Consider the following 23487-nt stretch of genomic DNA (forward strand, 5'->3'; position numbering starts at 1 on the left):
CAGGTATCATAAAAGGGACAAACTGAAGTGGAACAAACTGGAAGGCCAGCTACATACTAGAAGAGCGGAGATTGCAACATCAACCAATCATTGTTGTGGCTATACGGGTAGTTACAAGGAAAGTGTTGGTGGTGGCAGCGCCGTCGATGATCATAATGACAAATCAGATGCGTCTAGCTTTCAAGATAAAGAAAGTGGCAACCTTTTTAACGATAAGCGCAGACCCGAAAAGAAAACGCTGGATGGAGAAACTAGAGGATTGACCTATAGGCAGAGTGAAACTATTGCTTTCGATGTCCGTGATATGAGTGCTTCAATGGGCATGACCAAATCAGACAACGTTGGGTCTGCGTCCAATACTCCTGTTTGGCTACCAGTACTAACTGCAGACAGAAATAATAAGAACTGTACGGGCGGCACCTCGAATGAACAATACAAATACCAGAAAAACCATCAACAGGTCTGTACTTGACAAACGTGTGTACGTCTGCCTTCACAAAGCAGAGTAAAAGATGAATCAATTTCAGCGGAAACTGGACACTGATAATGTGGTTAATGGACATGTGTAGAAAGGCCTACCTTCTGGAGATAGCGGGAAATGACTGTGTGTTTTATAGCCTGGCCTCCAGTGGAACTATAACTTTCTTGCCAGAACTTCATCTGCACTGACAATTCCACTGCCCTGTCGAAAATCTGGTCATGTTCGGGACGAACATAACTAAGGAGGGGGCAGTGTTATGACTCTACATTGCACGTTGTCATTAGGTGTGAGACTGCGCACCATGAGACACGGGACAGAGACAGGAAATAAGTGTGGGAGTCAAAAGATGGCTGATGTAAACAAGTGTTGTTATTATTCGAATGTGTAATTGTTATCCGACTATTAGTCTATTATTAAATTGCTGTTTTACCTATCATTTTCGTTGAGGTTCTTTGGGCTCGCTGTAGGCAGAGTTACAGCAATATATTTTGCATCATTATGCAATTACACATATAATTAGCGCGGGGCCTATGAAAGTGCGGGGCCCACTGCGGCCGCATATGTTGTGGTGGCTTAAGACCGGCCCTGCCAGAACAGGTCCACAAAAGAGATAAGACCATCTGGACATGCTTTCAGCATGTAAGTTGCCAAAAATCAAAATAAATATTCAAAAAAAAAATTAAAACAAAAAAAATCAATAAATAAATATTGACTTTTTAAAAAGCATATACAACAATTCTGTAATTAGACTTTGATTATTCTCTACATCAATTTCAAAGACTGATCAGCTTAAAAAAATACTATTCACACTATTACTACTTAAAATTCTATTTCAAGGTTTAGCATATGTAACAAACCGTTTTAGCTCACTCAAGGTATCACTCAGGTCCAAGCATTTAATTAATTTATTTAAACACAGTAAATATCAATTTTACTAATTTAGCCAATCAAGCGCTAAAAACATAGCCACCACCCCTCCAATCCAACCCCACCCCCTTAGGCATCGATGTCACATTTTACTATCCCCACTAGACTCTTGACAAGAGTACGCTCCCCTATCTATTTTGGCAAACATCTGTTGACCCCCCCCCCCTTTCAGGAGCGGCTGGTCACTTCAAAGAGCCCATTTAACTCAACACCTCGGGCAACGCTGTCCATCTAGCGCTAGCCAGTATCAAGATGTAATCTATCTTGCCCTGGCCTCCTCCACTCATCTCCCCCTCTCTCGTCCTCTGACCACCTGGGCAGAAGACAAAAGGACACAAGCCAACCGATTTCCTAATCTTTCAATTTGAGCCTTTGCGCAACGTCTATCTCCTGAAACGTCCGTCACGGTCAAACGGGAATCTCCTTGTCAAAAGACACCAGATAGTCTGGCCACGTTCGTGGCCACACCCCCCCCTCTCCACATGTATATGGACAAAATTCCATCGTCCAATCTCATTCTTGCTGGAGAGCTGACAGGGAGCATATCTATCTCTTGCTTGAGCTCTGGACTATTTTCATTCCCTTATTTCACTTTGGATTGGTACTTTTATTTATAGGCAACATCCGCCTGAAGTCTCAGCAACCTAAAGCTGATTTGTTGGCACCAGATCTGCAGATATCAGTCTTACTTATCTTCATAAGTGTCCAAGCAACAACGCTAGCCACAGACTCGTCACTGGCTTGACTGAATGGTAGACGCAGCTTAGCTCTGCAACCATACATCGTTGGACTGCACCCGGAGCCTGGATCCACCACGCCAGCTTAAAGCAGACAGTCAGTACCAGCCACACCCATCTCATCAGTGCAGCACCGGACATAAAGCTAAGCAACCAGCCTAATGACACTCAGACCACTTGGTTCTCAAATCTAATGATGATAGACATGCAAACACGCTAGATCCCATCCTAGCAACTGTATAGAATTTCACCCTTTTAATTATCTTCTTTTGTATAATAAACTGTACATAATTTTACATCTTAGTATTTGTTGTCTGCATCATAACGCTCTGCCTGTAGATTATATGTGCGAGTGTGGGTTCTCATCATAAAATCCCCTAGACACCCAAAACGGCCAAATTCTAATCCACTTTTCCACAGCATAAATTTTTTTTTTTTTTTTTAAGATGCTGTATAAAGTCACAGTATTAAAATAAGCTTTTAAGGTCAATTGTGATTTTTTAAATGTTACTTTATACTTCCTATAAAAACAGATACAATAAGAATAAAAAGGGAATAATAATGCCATTAAAAAGCTTTATTATCCTGAATAAAAACTGTCAAATCGCCCTAACCTATATTTTGTTAAAACTGTTAACAACACTGACATTCAAGATAGTAGTTAATAAAAGCTATTAAAAGTGGCCATGAAAGAATTAGGTACATATATCTTTTTTTTTTTTGTGGTCTGTCTGGTTCCAGTGCATTAAATGTTACCTTTATAGCTACAGATTTGGTGGTCTTAGTTTTAGGATCCTCCAACAATCCTTCATAAACAGTGCCAAATGACCCTTGACCAAGCTCTTTCAATAGACGCAAGGTTTCACGTGCTATCTCCCACTCGTCAGGGCAATACACTGTGGATTATTGAGAAAAACAAAAATGAAGTTACTCTAAAATGTGTTGCTGAATCCCAGTTTTGTGGATGTTCTAGCAAACAACTCTTAGTATTTTCACCAGGACTAACAGTTGATTTACAAACAGATTATGGCACCAGAACTAATAGAATACTAAATGCATGACATAAAGACGAGTTAACAAAGTTAAAGGCTTTCAGTCAGTGTAGAGCGTGAACAAAACTTGAACATTTACTGATACTCCTTTATAAAAGGTATCGCAACTTTTGTTAACCTAGTCTTTATGGTAGATTAGACAAATGATTTAACAAGTTTTGTTAATCTAGTCTTTATGGTAGATTCAACTAATGATTTAACAACTTTTGTTAATCTAGTCTTTATGGTAGATTCAACTAATGATTTAACAACTTTTGTTAATCTAGTCTTCATGGTAGACTAATGATTTAACAACTTTTGTTAATCTAGTCTTCATGGTAGACTAATGATTTAACAACTTTTGTTAATCTAGTCTTCATGGTAGACTAATGATTTAACAACTTTTGTTAATCTAGTCTTCATGGTAGATTAGACAAATGATTTAACAAGTTTTGTTTATCTAGTCTTCATGGTAGATTCAACTAATGATTTAACAACTTTTGTTAATCTAGTCTTCATGGTAGACTAATGATTTAGGCCTTGTTAATGTACAGTACAAGGGAGAAAGAAAGTGGTGGACTAAACAGGGTCACTTTTAAATAGAGATTGATCTCTTATTAAAAAATACAATGGAGAAATCTAGGTAGGGCTCAATAGAGCAATGTCACACAATAGACTGATATGATTAAATGATTATGTAGTTGAAGGGTCAGTGAAGAGCCAATACATCATTCCTGGCCTCTGAACAAAATCCCCCTAAGGTCAATGGCCATAAAAGGGAGCAAGCTTGACTTTTAATGGACACTAATGATGATGACTTGTTTCAATTAATTGTATATGCAATGATCACTTCAACAAGAGATGTGCAGTTTATGTCTGCACATAATTATTTTGTATAGCTATTATGTTGCTGCACTTTATTGTAGACATAATCTTAGGATAAATGAATGTAACAGAGACAGGCCAGAGCAGTTCACAGTGCCTGAAAGTTATAAATAGGCTCAAGTAGCTTGAAAGAGTCAGAACAACATAATATTGTAATAACTTAAGGGAGGCAACTCAATGAGATATAAATGTTTATTTACACGGAGACATGACAAACAAATTGGACAGCTGCCTTGAACATAGCATCTTCATTTCGGTTCTCGACTCGGGCAGAAAGCATTCTCTTCTAATGTCAACATCCTTTCTATCTAGTTTCTGGCAGTGCACACCTTCTGCACTATCTTGAATGGCTGTGCGCATGGCGGGGTTATAACACTTCCCCCCTTCTTAGCGCTTTTCGTCCTGAAAAGAAACAGTGCCGTGGAGGTTCGAAAGTTCAGGTGGAGGTTGATCGGTGGGAGCCACAGGCGTCAGGGAGCGTGTTCTCCACAAAGTCATCTGCATTGTTTTCTGCAGCCGTCACTTTCTCTTCTTCCAGTTGGCCAGTCTATTCTTGAGACAATGACTTGATCATTTGACACATAGAGAGATAGTGTCGAGCACTGATTTCGTCAACACAGCCATTGATCGGACACACTGTTTCAGGAGACCTTCCCGACAGACACCTCTCAAGGGTGCTGCAGTTTCACATGTAGCCACGTTGCAGAAAAGTCTAATGCGCCACAGTCATTATCAGCTAACAGTCTCACGTCCAGGAGATAGGCCTTTTCAAGTTCAAGTTGCAGATGTCTTCCTCTTGTCAGCTCAGATTTTGCCTGGAATGATTGACATTCGTCTCTGCCAATGTCGATGATGATGGGAGAAGTACACATGCCCTGTTGGTGGTTTTCTTGGCATCTACATTCCCTGTGTGAATTGCCATGAGCACAGTTCATGCTAAACTTCTGGATGCAGTTGTCAAGCTTCGAATTTCTCTTGTGAGCACCAGAAGATAGGCAGAGGTCTTTAAGGTCCATAGCAAGAGACTTGGACGCAGAACTTACGTTGTCTTGGTTTGCCCGGCTCATTGAGGTGCTCGTTGCAGGTATATCAGGAACAAACGCTTCAGGCACATAACAGACTTCAGTTCCTTCATTTGTCTCTTTCATTTCGATTTGGTAAATTTTGTTGAGATCGTCGCAGCTATCGTTGTCACGTTTCTCGCCTTGAAATTCACACCCACAAGACTTGCCTACAAAACAGTCACATACAGTGCTCCAATCCCCAGCGCCTCCATCACCACTGTTTCTGCAGCCACAGTCCTGACCAGGTAACTGCTCCTTCACTAACGATTTTATTCCTCCATTCGCTTGCAACACAATTCTATCACCTTCGTCTATTTGGCCTTCTACTCGCAATACACTTTCATCTACCTTGTTCCCCATTATGTTCCTACTCATGTTCCCCATCATGTTCATTTGTTCATTAAATGCATCCCTACAGACCTGAATCTTGCCAATGACCTCAACAATCCCAGGTTCAATTTCAAATTGGTAAGTCTCCGTATTTTCTTTTTCATCGATCAAGGCTTGCCGGAGATGAGCCGTGAGCGTTTCCCTGCTAACCTCGGTACCGAAGCTCTTGTCTTAGCTAAGAGTTGATGCAATACATTCAAAGATGCCATTGAGATCGAATACTACCTCCTCTTGTTGAGTCGCTTATGATCCCACTTCAGCACCAATGTAATAACTTAAGTGAGGCAACTCAACGAGGCAAGGATGTTTATTTACAGGACATCACAGGTACACAAAACAACATCTTCTTCAGCACAGTCTCTTCATATTGGCTCTCTACTTGGGCGGAAAGCATTCTCTTCTAAGACTAAGACTGCTTTATTGATCCTTACGGAAATTTGTTGTGCTTACAAGGACTCGTTTCTCATATAAAGACAACACAACAGAAAAATACACATAAATACAACAGACAACATAAAGAGTTTATTCAGCGACTACACACAGGTATCTTGGTGCATTTCATGTTCCCTGATCAATAAGTGGCGGTGATATAGTCTGACCGAGTGAGGTACGAACGAGTTTTTGTACCGCTCCGTTCTTGTTTTGATTGACAGCAGTCGCCCACTTCGCGACGACCTGGCGTAGTTCTGATGGAGCGGGTGGCCGTTGTCTTCCAAGATTTTTTCGATTTTTCTTAGGCACGTTTGTTCAAAAAGTTCCTTTTAATGTGGTAATGTTGTGAGTGTAATTTTTGATGCTTTTTTAATGATGTTTTCTAGACGTTGCAACAGTTTAGATGAGGCGTTGCCTTGCCAACAACTTATTCCGTATGTTAGCAGATTTTGTACAGTTGCGCCGTAAAATGTCTCAAGGATCTTCTTATTTAATTTAAAACTGTTGAGTTTGTATAGAAAAAAGAGTCGCTGGGCTGTTTTCTTTGTCAGAGTTCCAAGGTGGTCTTCCCATGAAAGCTTGTTGTTGATGATAATGCCTAGATATTTATATGCCTTTACTTGTTCTATAGATGTAGTGTTTATTTGCAGTTCACGTATAGTTTGTTTTTTCTTTCTAAAATCTATTATAAGTTCTTTAGTTTTTGTTACATTCAGTTCTAGAAAGTTGTCGGTGCACCAGTTTGTAAACTCTTCTATCGAGCTTCGATACTGAGTTTCGTCTCCTGAAATAAGACCGACTATGGCAGTATCATCAGCGAATTTAATGAGTCTAATGTCAACATCCTTTCTGTCTAGTTTCTGGCAGTGTGCACCTTCTGCACTATCTTGAATGGCAGTGCGCATGGCGGGGTTATAACAATATATATATATAATAGGCTGAAATTTTGTTTGAGATACTTACAATCCTCTGTCTTTATGTAGTTTGGATTATTGGACACAAGAACATTTGATTTGGATTTCCATCTAAGAAAAAGAAACACAATTCAATTAGCTTTATGAAGTCCTTTGACATGTTAAAAAAAAAAAGTGTAGCCTTCACTTTAGAAGACACAACTAATCCATTAAATACAATTACAAATAATTTTATAATTTTGGTACACTCTTAAACATTTTGAAAAACTTTAGAAAAATTTAGATTTGTCAAATCCTGATGGATGGCAGCCTGGTCATGTGGTATGTGATCTTGACTGTCATCTCGATGGTCCTGGGCTTAAAAATAGTCTACCGCCATCCCCAGTGGGAGGTTTGGGCTAGAAACTAATAACCTTAAGTTTTGAAGGAAAAATGAACATTTAACTATCTCTACCAATTAAAAGCAGCAAAAAATAAATAGTTTTTTATTTTCTTAAAAAATGCATTAGTAATAGAATAATTGTATCTGAATCTAGCTCATTTTCAAATAGCTTTAAAATATTTCTTGTGTTTAAATAGTTAATTAGGAACTATAAAACTGGGTCAATATTTTTTTTTTTTTATAAATTCCTTCCTAGAGCTGATTTAGTATAGCTTATTATCAAATTTGTTTTCAGTAATAAAATTACTTAGTCAATTAGTTAATTCAATATCGAATTTTCCATCAACAGTAAAGTGCAGGGTGGATCAAAACTGTTTGAATATTAATGACTGGAATACATCATATTTACTGCAGAGCTATTTTCTTCTTAGCTTATTTCATTGATAATGATTAAAAGCATCACTTACTTGTATGCAATATAGACTAAAACACCAATTAGAATGATGACAATTACTATTGGACTTATAACAGCACCCACAATAACACCTGTGATATCAGAACCTGAAACAAAAGAATCAGTCTCTTAGAAATGATTACAAATAGAAATGCAAAAGACATACACATAAAAGAAGAAATTCATCCATTGGTTTTCTAGATAGTTCAGGAAACATTTTCATGCCTGGATTGGGGGAGATTTTGAATAATTTAGTTTCTCTTTAAGTAATGAACAGTTTTTCTTAAATAATTTCTAACACCTCTCCCAAAAACTTCTGTCCCATATTTGGCATAGTGGCCAGCTGATAAGCACTTGCCTGTAGAATTAATAGATTCAATGCCCGATAAAGAGAGTGATTTTTTAAAGATTTTTTTTTAGACATTTCTGTTTTCAAGGTGTTCTACTCACAAAAAAACACTTTACATCCTAAATGCCATCAACTGCTAAACCTCAAAAGGAATATTTTTTCGTTAAACGACTCAAATAGAGCTAAATTATCCAATCAAATTTACCTTTGACTTCAGGAATGAAAATAAACTTTGGTTCTGAGAAGTTTCCTTTGCCTGCTCTGGTGACTACCTTGATTTGTATGGAGTAGTTTCCAGGCAACAGCTGAGTGAAATGATATTCCCGAGTGTGGTTGTTGTTGACACAGAAGGTTTGGTCCTGCGGTGATATTACACTTTAATTTAAATAGACATATCACAGTGGCCAATGTTAGACAGAAACTAAGGCAAAATTTTGGACCTAAAAGTAAAGACACTCGAAACATCAGGAGCAAAAGACAGATGAGTCATGGACACATGAAACAAAGACACATGAGTAAAAGGGAGGAAAAAAAAAAAAAAAGATGTGAATAAAAACATAACTTCAATACACAGGAGTAAAGCTGCACAAAAAAGATAAAGCACAAGGCAAGCAAAAAGAATGTCACAATAAAAGAACATATTTAAATCCATAAAAAGAACATGTTTAAACCTACAAAAAGAACATAGACAAAGAGATTCACTATTAAAATATACAATACACAAAAAAATAGATACACATGTGAAAAAGAAGAATAAAAATCAAAGACACACAGACACTATTGTCAAGACATAAAGAAGCAGAAAAAAAAGACATACTTGTAATAGACAATGTTTATATACCTCTTTAGTAGATTCTCTGCTCAGTTTTACAAAGTAGTTCAGAATTCGGCCATTGGGTTCCACAGGAGGCTCCCAGGTGACAAAAGCCTCGTTAGTCTTGTTTGATACGAAACCTACATAAATCTGAGAGGAATCTAGATTGTCAGCTGACACTGGGGAAAAGAAGGAAACTTATGCAGAGAAATATCCCATTCAGACTTTTGTCTAATTGATAGATATTCCTTCAAAAACAATTTCTTTATTTATTTTGTTTTAAGAAGCTCATCATTTTTGTTGTTAAGAAAATGTGAACTTTGCTAATTCACTGATTTTCCTGGTGAGCTTAGATTCAATGTTGGAATGACATTTGGACAAAGTTTTGTATGTGATTGCTCTAGAACGTGAAGTAAAAAAATAATTTTTTTCTTCTTTTTTTCTTTAATTACAATTTTTTTAAATAATTTTTAGGGGCCACCGAAAGGGGAAAAGACGCTATTAGTTTTGTGTTAAATGTCTGTCCGTCTGTCTAGAAAAGATATTGAAAATCCGACTTCACAATATTTTAGACTATTCAAAGTTCTGATGCAACGGCTACTTTTTTTTTTCCTGAAAGCAAAAATTCTAATTTTTTAAATCAGTTATGCAAGCAGTTTTTCAAAGAGAAAAAGCTAATTAGTATGCATTATAAATTAGACCTAATTTAAAACATATAGTAATCTTGTAAACTTCATTTTCGTGAACATTTTTTTTTATATAGCGGAATTTTTTAATTTTTTTTTTTTTGAGGATTTGAATATACGAGATTGAGTCTTTTCAAAACAATTACATTATTTATTCCGAACCAAGGGTCCTGGGTTCGAATCCTGGTGAAGACTGGGATTTTCAACTTCTGAGTCTACCCAGCTCTAATGGGTACCTGACATTAGTTGGGGAAAAGTAAAGGCGGTTGGTCGTTGTGCTGGCTACATGAAACCCTCGTTAACCGTAGGCCACAAAAACAGATGAACTTTACATCATCTGCCCTATAGACCACAAGGTCTGAAAGGAAAACTAGTTAGGCCAGGTTCACATCTAACTTTACATTCACTTTCACCTATCCTTTGATCTGCGGGACCATTGGGGCACTACTCAAGATCTGTTAACCTTCTTTCTCCATTCTTATCTCTCATTTGTCTTTGATATAATTTCATTCGGATGTTTTATTTCTTTCTGAAAATATTGAAGCCTACCTGGGTGGACCACTGGTCGTGCAGTTTGCGCGCTGGACTGTCGTTCGGATTTATCGACGGTCGAAGGTTCAAACCCTGCCTGCTCCCATCCCCCATCGTTCTGCGGGAGGTTTGGACTAGGAAATAAACTATCTTCAACTCTGAAGGATTATCCGAATTATGCAAAACATTTTAATTCGGGGGCCGATTTTGAGTTTGTGTTTCCATACAAACTGTCTTTTTTAACCTTGTTTATTTTACTCTTATGTAGAGATGTCATGGAGGTGGGTTTTGCAACATTCACCGTCACAATGTGGGACTTTTATGTTGAGATGTAATGGAGGTGGGTTTAGCAACATTCACCATCACAATGTGGGATTTGTATGTTTCTCACATAAATGCAAATCAGATTTTTTAAAAAAGATACTGTTACTCAGGCAATTTAACTTGAAATTGAATTAGTTTCAACTTAGTAACAGTTGTTTCTCTGAATACATTGATTCAATGTAATCAAATTTTCTACATGGAAAGAACTGAAGTTCTCTTTTTAGCAAACATTTCATTTCCAGAAATGACCAGAATAATTGTGTAGTTTTTCAGCCACATTACTATATCATGCCACTGGAACATATCATCACTACAAGGAAAGAATGTCTAGCTTCTAGCATCTAAATTCAAGAGGACTTACATTTGGGCTGAGTTTGACCAAAAGCTATTTCGGTTTCATCTTCTGTGCATAACAAGCCATAAAATGGATCAGAATCATGACAAGCTTTGACCTGTAGTACATGATAGAAACAAATTAATATATTTTTATGTGACTTTTAAAAAAAAATAAACAAGTCCAAACAGATTAATACGGCATATAGTAACAATGATATTGAGATGAAGTCAAAGCATTTTGAGTTGCTGCTGCTGATTTTATACATTGGAAATCTTACCCAAAAAAAGTAGTAGTACCAAGTGGTAAAAGGTTAAGTCCACTAAATTCTACTGGTACATAACCTTTTAAAAAATAAAGACAATCATAATTTTGCAAATTCAATATTAAACATTACTAAACAGTTGGTCACAATCATTGGTAACCTTGACATTATCTGCTGCATTTATCACTATATCTCCAAAGGCAATTGTTCTTCTTGATATAATATTTAAATTAGGAACAATCCAACCAAAATGAAAATGTCTCTCTGGGAACTCTCTCCCTGTGCATCATAATGTTCTTATGACTTAGATGGATGACTTGATTTGGAACGACCCTGTTCATAACCCTCCTCCACGACACACATCTTATCCACTCCCTAACACACACACACAAATCCGCTTTCACACTTTTGGCCCTTTTTATTACACTGGCAACCCCTCCGATGGACAGACCCTTCTTTACACATTTTTCAATTTTTAATGCCTCATTTCTGTTCCACACACTACATTTATTTTGGCCCAGTGTTCTCTAAATAAAAGGACATTTGGTTTTTATTCATTGTCATTATTTATTTGACACCATTTCAAACTAGAGAAACTACAGCACTATAAAGTATCTTGCTCTCTCTCTCTCTTGAAAAAAAAAAAAAAACAACAACCACTAGTTCAATCTTTTTTTATGCTATCAGGAACTTTTTTTTTTACTTAGGCTGTCTAAAAGGAAGCAGAAATGATGTAAGACCTATTAAAAATAAGTTGACTTAAGGAAAAAGAAAGACTTTGATTTAAAAATGTGGAATTTGTGTGGAATTTTTATGCTTTATATATAGGCTACAGCCTTTTGGGGAGTAACCAAAAATAAAATACAAAGGTTTGATAGAAAGCTTGCATTTTTTTTTCTCAAATAGCAGTCGTCAGGTTACAAATCTGTCAAAACATTTTCTTAGCAAGCACCTAAAGAGGTAAAAGGAACGTGTGTAAGAAATTGTATGTGAATCCATAGGACAGTTGATGAGATCTGTTGTACATACATCAGTCAGTCAGTCAGTCAGTTGAATTTTACAAATATAATAAGGATAACTTACACTTATCTGGTACTCCTGATAGTGCTTCAAATTGGGTAATGTGATCTTTGTGTCCTTCACCTCTACTTCCATAGCAACAGTTCCACTCCCATTGTTTGGCAAGGGAAGTGTCCTGTTTATCTGGGTGCTCTCAGTGCTGCTCAGATTGTCAGCTAAATGCTTGGCAGTAATGGGATTGCTGAAGAGCAAACCCACAGTTGAATTTGTGATGCTTCGTTTTCTTCTCTGATTCAATCTAGCTGGCTTAGGAGCTGGGGCTACAGGTGGTAACTTATGTGTAGGCTCCAAGTTCACAGACTCATTGGATGTTTTGTTGTGACTGAAGAAGTTAAAACAAAATGAAATACATTGTAGAGATGAATACACTTAAATCAAGTAAGGCACCTACAAAGCAGTATCCATTAAATACTTAGTGTACACTTGAATCAAGTAAGGCACCTACAAAGCAATATCCATTAAATACTTAGTGTACACTTGAATCAAGTAAGGCATCTACAAAGCAGTATCCATTAAATACTTAGTGTACACTTGAATCAAGTAAGGCACCTACAAAGCAATATCCATTAAATACTTAGTGTACACTTGAATCAAATAAGGCATCTACAAAGCAGTATCCATTAAATACTTAGTGTACACTTGAATCAAGTAAGGCATCTACAAAGCAGTATCCATTAAATACTTAGTGCACACTTCAATCAAGTAAGGCACCTACAAAGCAGTATCCATTAAATACTTAGTGTACACTTGAATCAAATAAGGCATCTAGAAAGCAGTATCCATTAAATACTTATTGTACACTTGAATCAAATAAGGCATCTAGAAAGCAGTATCCATTAAATACTTATTGTACACTTGAATCAAATAAGGCACCTACAAAGAAGTATCCATTAAATACTTAGTGTACACTTGAATCAAATAAGGCATCTAGAAAGCAGTATCCATTAAATACTTAGTGTACACTTGAATCAAGTAAGGCATCTAGAAAGCAGTATCCATTAAATACTTAGTGTACACTTCAATCAAATAAGGCACCTACAAAGAAGTATCCATTAAATACTTAGTGTACACTTGAATCAAATAAGGCATCTAGAAAGCTGTATCCATTAAATACTTAGTGTACACTTGAATCAAATAAGGCACCTACAAAGCAATATCCATTAAATACTTAGTGTACACTTGAATCAAGTAAGGCATCTACAAAGCAGTATCCATTAAATACTTAGTGTACACTTGAATCAAGTAAGGCATCTACAAAGCAGTATCCATTAAATACTTAGTGTACACTTGAATTATTGTTAGAAATGAACAGCGTAAGCAGATTTTGTGCACTGTCCTAAATAAATTTAAATTATTATATTTCTATTGTATTGCTCTTCCTTTTAAAACCGTTTGCTTCAGATTCTGTACCTAAATGATTTATGCACTATTCATGAGAGAGCGAAGCCATTCAATGGTCATTACTGTAGAGAAAGAATTTACCATGTTGCTGTAAAGGCCAAGCTGATTAATTTATCCTCAAACATAATATTTGATATCTTATCTTCTTCCCTATCATCACTTAAATTGGGTAAACATGGACAGCAGCTGCTATTCTCAGGACGGGATTTCTCAAGCAGTGCTTTTCCTTGGGCAATACTTTGTTTCCTCTTTTCCACAGCAGTCATCTCATCCATGGCTGTTGAAAAAAAAAATAATAAAGAGTGCTTTATAAGCTATGCATCTAAGCTTACCCAGTGGTTTTGGTTCACTGCGCAGCTACAAGTCTCAAGCTGGAGACATTTACACCCAAGTCTGGGTCAAGGTATGAGGTGTCGTTGCAAAGTGGCTATGTGCTGGGCTTTCAAACAAAGTGGTCTCAGGTTGGAATAGTAGTAAAAACTGTGATTTAGAACTTAGGGATTTTAGGATGTCCCTGAGTCCACCCAACTCCAACGGGTACCCGACATTAATTGGGGAAAGTAATAGTGCTTAGTCGTTGTGCTAGCCATATGACATCCTCATTAACCCTTGGCCATAGAAAGAGATGACCTAGATAGCATTTTTTGTCCTTGAGTGTAATAAGGAAATGGATTTATTAAGAACAAGTTTAATTACTTTTTAAAAACATCTCTTACGTTGATTGAAATTACATCAATTATTTTAAACTGATCATAACTGTACACTAATTCACAAGTTAGTCTTCTAGTCTTGCAACTTTTACCCATGTGCTCTTTTGCATATTGCGTTTTGGGAAGAGAGCACCATTTTATCACTGCCATAGCTTTCTCATTATTGCAAGGCTTATGTCCCCTTAATGCATTTTCCATATGTACAAAAATTATTGATGACTAATAGATGAACTAAGTAGTTTAATTTTGTTACGAATCATGTCTGTCAGCGACAATGAATAATTGATTCAAAAATGGGATAGAAGAAATAGTGTGTCAATTTTGAGCAGGAAGTTGAAAAAGAGAGGTACACATTTTGACTTGTCTACAGTAATGCCCTCGGCAATATTTGAGTTTACTCCTCATATCACAGTCCCTTGGCAAATCCATTTTTCAAGTCCATCATGGGTGAAGTATGGGTCTCTATATATAAGAAGTATGGGTCTCTACATATGAAATGAGAAGTATGGGTCTCTATATATGAAATGAGAAGTATGGGGCTCTATATATGAAATGAGAAGTATGGGGCTCTATATATGAAATGAGAAGTATGGGGCTCTACATATGAAATGAGAAGTATGGGTCTCCACATATGAAATGAGAAGTATGGGTCTCTATATATGAAATGAGAAGTATGGGTCTCTACATATGAAATGAGAAGTATGGGTCTCTATATATGAAATGAGAAGTATGGGGCTCTATATATGAAATGAGAAGTATGGGTCTCTACATATGAAATGAGAAGTATGGGTCTCTACATATGAAATGAGAAGTATGGGTCTCTATATATGAAATGAGAAGTATGGGTCTCTACATATGAAATGAGAAGTATGGGTCTCTACATATGAAATGAGAAGTATGGGTCTCTACATGTGAAATGAGAAGTATGGGTCTCTACATATGAAATGAGAAGTATGGGGCTCTACATATGAAATGAGAAGTATGGGTCTCTACATGTGAAATGAGAAGTATGGGTCTCTATATATGAAATAAGAAGTATGGGTCTCTACATATGAAATGAGAAGTATGGGGCTCTACATATGAAATGAGAAGTATGGGTCTCTACATGTGAAATGAGAAGTATGGGTCTCTATATATGAAATGAGAAGTATGGGTCTCTATATATGAAATGAGAAGTATGGGTCTCTACATATGAAATGAGAAGTATGGGTCTCTATATATGAAATGAGAAGTATGGGTCTCTATATATGAAATGAGAAGTATGGGTCTCTACATATGAAATGAGAAGTATGGGTCTCTATATATGAAATGAGAAGTATGGGTCTCTATATATGAAATGAGAAGTATGGGTCTCTACATATGAAATGAGAAGTATGGGTCTCTATATATGAAATGAGAAGTATGGGTCTCTATATATGAAATGAGAAGTATGGGTCTCTACATATGAAATGAGAAGTATGGGTCTCTATATATGAAATGAGAAGTATGGGTCTCTATATATGAAATGAGAAGTATGGGTCTCTATATATGAAATGAGAAGTATGGGTCTCTACATATGAAATGAGAAGTATGGGTCTCTATATATGAAATGAGAAGTATGGGTCTCTATATATGAAATGAGAAGTATGGGTCTCTACATATGAAATAAGAAGTATGGGTCTCTATATATGAAATGAGAAGTATGGGTCTCTACATATGAAATGAGAAGTATGGGTCTCTACATATGAAATGAGAAGTATGGGTCTCTATATATGAAATGAGAAGTATGGGTCTCTACATATGAAATGAGAAGTATGGGTCTCTACATATGAAATGAGAAGTATGGGTCTCTATATATGAAATGAGAAGTATGGGTCTCTACATATGAAATGAAAAGCATGGGTCTCTATATATGAAATAAGAAGTATGGGTCTCTACATATGAAATAAGAAGTATGGGTCTCTATATATGAAATAAGAAGTATGGGTCTCTATATATGAAATGAGAAGTATGGGTCTCTACATATGAAATGAGAAGCATGGGCCTCTTCATATAACAAATGACTTAAATTTTATAGGTAACTAGCCATATGTTACCCCCGACCCAAGTAAAGCGAATGCGGAATGCGTGAATGTAAAAATTGTATGAATGGAGCTATCAAATTAGCTAATCTGCCTAAATCCATTTTTTGAAATAAAAACATTTGCTTGTAGGCCTACATATATTTGATTAAAGTATGAAATGAATAGACTTTATTTTGTACCAGTTTATCTGTGGGGTCAGGGCATTTGTCTTGGTGTAGACTGCTATTAAAGAATGTATTTTTTAAAAAATTATTATGCATAAAGTGTAAGTTAATAAGTAGATCTAGACTTTCTAGATATAGAATCTAGATATTTCTAGCATAAGTATCATCTAAAGGCGGAGAATGATTGTGTACAGATCTATATTCTACTATATTCTAGACCTAGATCTACTTGACTTATAAAATAAATTTTTGTTTGTTTTTGTTTCAATTATGAAAGCTACCGTATATGTAGACAAATAGAAGTTGAAATGTTTTCTGTATAATAGTGTATATCTATAATTAATAAAGATATATCAATAATAATAATATCAACAATAAGGGTTATCCCTAATTGAACCCTAATTAATATTTCAATTACTAAACCATTCAGGCCAGCATCGGACCGATATTGGCACAATAAGGGTTATCCCTAATTGAACCCTAATTAATATTTCAATTACTAAACCATTAGGGCCAGCATTGGACCGATAATGGCACAATAAGGGTTATCCCTAATTGAACCCTAATAAATATTTCAGTTACTAAACCATTCAGGCCAGCATCGGACCGATATTGGCACAATAAGGGTTATCCCTAATTGAACCCTAATAAATATTTCAGTTACTAAACCATTCAGGCCAGCATCAGGCCGATATTGGCACAATAAGGGTTATCCCTAATTAAACCCCAATGAAAATCTCAGTTACTAAACCATTGGGGCTAGTATGGGCTTGATTAGAGCGCGATTCTGGAAATCCCCAATGAATCCGGAAGTGGGTTTACCCATTCTGGGCCGATATTGGCACGATTAGGGTTGCCCGTATTGGTCCCTTATGGGAACCTAATGACGCCAATGTGCAAACGGTATGCGCGCCCATTAGGGCGCGATTTGGGCTATTTAGGGCTGCAATTAGGGCAAAGGGGGATAACCCTAATTAAAACTGATACTGGGCCGTAATGGGCATGTTTATAGGGTCTAGATCTAGTAAAGATCTTGCTGTCTTGTTTACGTTTTATAAATGAAAGTAGGTTTTAGATTTATTTTTAAAATGTGTATTTTTCATTAAAAGTATAGACAAACGTATATTTAAGAGAGTAAAATATTGAACTCTCAATGACTTAAATCTAAAAATAACGCAAAATAGAGTTTATTCAATTTATTAGTCAGAAGCCAACATCTGTTTTTAATTTCATTTAGAGCCGAAAGTTCATGACCTCAATACGCGTTGCCTTGGTGAATACTGTAAACTGTAGGTGACAAAAAGCAATAAAAATATATTTAATAATCAAATCGAACGCGCAAATGTAATTGTTTACTAGACAGATATTACCTGCTGCCCGCAGGTCTTAACTTGTGAATTGCTGATGTAGTCACTGATATAATGCATTAGAAACAATTAAAGAAAATAATAATGTTATAAGTAAAGTGAATGCATGAATTCATGAATAAAAAACATTATGAATGGAGCTAAAAATAGCTAATTGATCTTATTTAACGCAATATTAAGAATAGAGTTGCACTCATGTAAAAATGCTTTAGAAAAACAAATTTGAATGTTAATTTCATCAAAATATGAAATGAATGGACTATAATTAGTATGTACATGTGTTAAAGTATAAAACTATCTTTGCCAAGAGAAGTTATATCATCTTAGAGTTGAATTAGAGTTTTAGAACTAGGAATGGAAAGATGTGTAACATTATAAGATAACCAATGAGGAAGTGCTACAAAGAGAAGGGTGCCAGGAGATCCGCTTTGTTATCAGCAGCAGACGCCTTGGCTGGCTAGGCCACGTTCGTAGAATGCCAGTAGGTCGACTTCCACAGGACATTCTGTATGGCGATCTAATAGAAGGCAGGAGAGCCGCTGGTCGCCCACTTTTACGTTAAAACGGATGTATGCAAACGCGACATGAAGTTCTTCAAAATCGACACTAGCAGCTGTGAAGAGGTGGCACTGGATAGATCCACATGGAGAGAGAACATAAAGGAAGTGTCACGGATTGCAGATGTCACACACAACAGAAGCAGAAAGAAAGGTGAAAATGCAATGGCGCCTGGTGATTACATATGCCCAACCTGCGATCGCAGCTGTGTATCAAAGATTGGCCTCTTTAGTCACACAAGAAGTTGCAAAGGGAAAAGATCGTCTCTCGAAAACGTAAAATGCCACAGAGTAACATTACAGTATTGTCTAATGAAAGATGTTCGTCAGGAAATCTGAATTTGCAGATATAAGGAACGCATTTATGTAAAAAATGCTTTTGAAACACAAATTTGAAGGTTAATTTTATTAAATAATGAGATCAATGGACCTTCTTTTGTATTTTCATGTGTCAAAGTAAAAAACTATCTGCGCAAAGTGTAGTTCTTAAAATTAGATTTAGATCTAAATCATTCGATCTTTTCTCATGTCAAAATTGTAAACAAAGTCTATATCCATAAAATACTATAGCTTTCATAGAGTTGGTCAACTTTTTTTTTTTTTTTGAGGGTCTTAAGTTTGTTTTAGGGCTACAATACATACACTACGGTCTAAGTTAGTACCCAAGGAAGATTTCTGCCAAGTTGTAGCAAGATTGGTCAAACGGTTTTGATTTCTATTCGGCACATACATACATACATACTTTCTACTTTATAATATAGATATAACATTGTTAGTTTAATTTTATTTAGATCTAGATCTAGAATGTAAACAATTTGAATGCCAAAGTAGTCTAGTCTATAAATAGAAACTTTAGCCTTTTATAGTAAAAGACTACACACTTTGTGTTGCCCTAGAAAATAGCCTAGATACAGTAGGTTATAGTGTTGACCTAGAAACCGCACTATGACTAATCACATTTTTGATGACACGGCTAATGTTTATGTGTAGCTTCGTTGTTAATTAAACCTAATCGGTAGTTGTAAGGTAAAACACTTTAAAAACACAATGGAAAGTAAATTGTATTATGTTAGTAGTTTATTATTTTAATAATATGCCTTTATAATGCGCAATATTTTGACCTCTTACGTTAATTTCATTAGTATCACTACACAGCGCAAGTAATGGTGTGTGTGAGTTCTGGAAAAAGTGTGTCAATGCGGCTAAAGCTATTCACGCATTTAGAGCAAACGGTTTTATGTAAAAAATGTTTTGTAAACTCAAATTTGAAGGTTAATTTTCATTAAATAATGAAATGAATAGACACTAATTTGTATGTTCATGTGTAAAAGTAAAAATTATGTTTTCTTGAATTTGGACTAATTTAGATCAAAGAAATTTTCATCTCTGCGCATGCATGACCTCTCCGTCTTGTCTCATCATTTAGACACATCATGTAAACATGTCCTAGATTTATAAGATACTATACTTTTATAGAGTTGGAAAACTTTTTTTTTTAGGGTCTTAAGTTTGTTTTAGGGCTACAATACATACACTACGGTCTAAGTTAGTACCCAAGGAAGATTTCTGCCAAGTTGTAGCAAGATTGGTCAAACGGTTTTGATTTCTATTCGGCACATACATACATACATACTTTCTACTTTATAATATAGATATAACATTGTTAGTTTAATTTTATTTAGATCTAGATCTAGAATGTAAACAATTTGAATGCCAAAGTAGTCTAGTCTATAAATAGAAACTTTAGCCTTTTATAGTAAAAGACTACACACTTTGTGTTGCCCTAGAAAATAGCCTAGATACAGTAGGTTATAGTGTTGACCTAGAAACCGCACTATGACTAATCACATTTTTGATGACACGGCTAATGTTTATGTGTAGCTTCGTTGTTAATTAAACCTAATCGGTAGTTGTAAGGTAAAACACTTTAAAAACACAATGGAAAGTAAATTGTATTATGTTAGTAGTTTATTATTTTAATAATATGCCTTTATAATGCGCAATATTTTGACCTCTTACGTTAATTTCATTAGTATCACTACACAGCGCAAGTAATGGTGTGTGTGAGTTCTGGAAAAAGTGTGTCAATGCGGCTAAAGCTATTCACGCATTTAGAGCAAACGGTTTTATGTAAAAAATGTTTTGTAAACTCAAATTTGAAGGTTAATTTTCATTAAATAATGAAATGAATAGACACTAATTTGTATGTTCATGTGTAAAAGTAAAAATTATGTTTTCTTGAATTTGGACTAATTTAGATCAAAGAAATTTTCATCTCTGCGCATGCATGACCTCTCCGTCTTGTCTCATCATTTAGACACATCATGTAAACATGTCCTAGATTTATAAGATACTATACTTTTATAGAGTTGGAAAACTTTTTTTTTAGGGTCTTAAGTTTGTTTTAGGGCTACAATACAACACTACGGTCTAAGTTAGTACCCAAGGAACATTTCTGCCAAGTTTTATCAAGATTGGTCAAACGGTTTTGATTTCTATTCGTAACATACATACATACATACGCCTTACTTTCTACTTTATTTATAAGATTGAAAACTTTAAGAAAATATACATATATTATATAAAAAAACAGACAAATATCAGATTGGTATTTCTGTTATAAGTGTCTTTGTATCAATACTTACGGTTTAAACAGTAATCCTGATTTACAACACGGAAATCATTTTTGATTGGATAGTACAATACTTTGTAGAATCCAATGATTCCATTCGACTGGAGAGGAGGTTTCCAGCTTACATGCAGTTCTTCATTCCCTGATTCTACTCTAAGTTCTTGCACTTTTCCTGGGTCTAACAACAAAAGAAAAGAACACAAAACTTTTATTTCACACAAAAAATGAAGTTGAATTTTTTGCCTGACTTTTCAATGTTTGTTAACCTAAATTTGAATGTTTTTTAGCCTCTTGAAAGCCTCAGCCTCTAGAAATAGTGATAGTGCATTAATTGGTAAAAAAAAAATAATATAAACAAACAGTATATTTAGTGTATTAACCATATAATTGGATGAGAAAATGGATTACTTATTTATGTTAATTTAGGTTGGTCGAAAAAATAAGAAAATTATTCTAGTTTAGGAGATATGCTAAAAAGAATAAGAAATCACAAAAAAAAGTTAATCTATTCGAAGCTGAGGAATTGCATTCTTCCAGTGGTATACAAAAAAAATGTTAACATAAAAATACAGCAAAAAAATTTTTTTTTTATTATTGAAATAAAGATGTTCTAGATCTATTTTCATGACAATAATTTTACATGACTAAACAAAAACTAGTGGGTTGAGACCATTCGTTATAGAATGGCCTGAACATTGACCTGCAACATCACAACCTGTGGGCAGTTTAGACCAATAGCTTGTTGCCACGTCACAGGTCTACACAGTCCACCTTGCAGGTCAGTGTTCAGGCCATTCTATAACGATTGTTCTCGAGTGGGTGGACTAGATTATTTGGTTGAAGTCAAGGGTTGTATCAAACAGACAAAGCAAACATTAAACTGTTTTACCTAAGGGTTAACTGCATTTAACCTTCACTTTAACCTCACTTACTTCTTGGAGAGGTCTTCATGTACTTGATATCAGAGTCAGCTGTGTAGCCAGTAGAAGTCAGTGTCCTGGCACTAATCAGTACTGCGTAGGTTGTGAAAGGCTCTAGTTTCTCCAGCCCAATAGTTATTTCTTGACCCTTCGAGCTGAAGTCTAGATTTTCTATCGTAACATTCTTAGCAGCTAATAATGAGAAGTTTGGTTTTATAACTGATTCAATTTGTACTTCTACAGACATCCAGTCATTCAATGAGCACCTGTCTCTACCTTCATTCTTGTCTATCAATGGTGCAGACCTAAGATGAAATACATTAGCTACTAAAGTAAAATTCCACTTACAAAACTCCCTGATTTTTTTTGTATTATTGTTTGGGGACATTTAGATTTTTTCCTTTCAAATCTTCATTTGGATGTTCTCTGTGCTACTCTGATATCTGCACTACGCATGTCCATTGTCTTTACGTTTTGTACCACATAGCTTCAATTTTGAATTACAATGTGTAATAAGAAATAAAGGAACACTGAAGAGTAACCTAAAACAAGGCTTTATTAAACTAGAACGACACATGAACTGACGAAAGAGACTTGGACTGTAGCACACTAAATCAAGTTGTGAACACATTCTCACGACGTTACACAAACATAAACAAATAGCAACTATTTCACCACATTCACCCCGCCTAGAATTAAAATAGCAAGTATAGTAATATAGTAGGCCAATAGCATAAATAAAAGAGAATGCCAGTGCCTGTAATACAATAGATCAATAAATAGTGTCGAAATATTAATTTCTCTTGTAAACAATAGTGAATGGTGATGCAAAGAAACCTAAAAACCAGTATCTGTTGTATGACTTATAAACAATTACTAGTTTCTGTTTTAAATATTAACAAATAGTGAAGTAAGTAGACATGTACGTAAGTAAGTGAAAAGTAAACTCTAATATCAGTAGCAAGAGATAAACAATGCCAGTTTATGTAGAACATATGTAGTGCAATAAAGGAACAACTCTAGACTCTATAGTTCGGTCTGGTTCTTCTCTCTCTCAAGTTGTAACGGGGTTGACTATCCTGTTCTACAGTTTGGGAGTCACTAGTGAGTTCCTGAGCGTCAAGTGGGGTATTTTCAAGAGGAAGCGCTCGGAGGTCCTCAGAGCCTACCAGGGGTTCTTTCCTTTCTTGTATCACCGTAGGGGTGTTGACTGGTACTTCCGTGTTTTGAGTTTCTGGAGGATATTCATTATCCTCACCCTGAGGGAAGAACGAAGGTTCACTTGTTGTTGTGGATGGGGAGGGGGTGGGAGCCAAGCGTCTTAGAGAGACCGTCTCCTCTTTACCGCTGGGCAACCGTACGACAGCATATTGGGGGTTGCACATCAGCAATTCGACTTCCTCCGTGAGAGGATCATACTTTGAAGATCGGTTCTCTCTTCTCAGCAACACTCTACCTGGGCTAGATAGCCAAGTGGGGATAGATATCCCGAAGGAGGATTTTCGGTTGAACCGGAAAACTCTCTCATGTGGAGTTTCGTTTGTTGCCGTAGATAGTAATGATCTAATCGAGTATAGGGCCTGGTTCAAGACA

The 23487-nt window shown here is 35.9% G+C and overlaps 1 protein-coding gene across 4 annotated transcripts in view; it reads right to left on the bottom strand.

Annotated features, from left to right (window-relative positions):
• The window catches only part of LOC106054466 (putative molluscan insulin-related peptide(s) receptor), a 110806-nt gene that overhangs the window by 13750 nt on the left and 73569 nt on the right, over positions 1 to 23487 (bottom strand). For all 4 annotated transcript variants that reach the window (XM_056043082.1, XM_056043083.1, XM_056043084.1 and 1 more), the window contains 10 exons: positions 21907 to 22199; positions 20988 to 21152; positions 13563 to 13758; positions 12084 to 12402; positions 10763 to 10853; positions 8888 to 9039; positions 8252 to 8405; positions 7711 to 7804; positions 6911 to 6972; positions 2902 to 3041 (listed from right to left, as the gene is read on the bottom strand). In XM_056043082.1, the coding sequence (XP_055899057.1) occupies positions 2902 to 3041; positions 6911 to 6972; positions 7711 to 7804; positions 8252 to 8405; positions 8888 to 9039; positions 10763 to 10853; positions 12084 to 12402; positions 13563 to 13758; positions 20988 to 21152; positions 21907 to 22199 (1666 nt within the window). The remainder of the gene's footprint in view (positions 1 to 2901; positions 3042 to 6910; positions 6973 to 7710; positions 7805 to 8251; positions 8406 to 8887; positions 9040 to 10762; positions 10854 to 12083; positions 12403 to 13562; positions 13759 to 20987; positions 21153 to 21906; positions 22200 to 23487) is intronic.

Source organism: Biomphalaria glabrata, chromosome 10 (genome assembly GCF_947242115.1).
Source record: "Biomphalaria glabrata chromosome 10, xgBioGlab47.1, whole genome shotgun sequence".
In the NCBI taxonomy this organism is placed as follows: domain Eukaryota; kingdom Metazoa; phylum Mollusca; class Gastropoda; family Planorbidae; genus Biomphalaria; species Biomphalaria glabrata.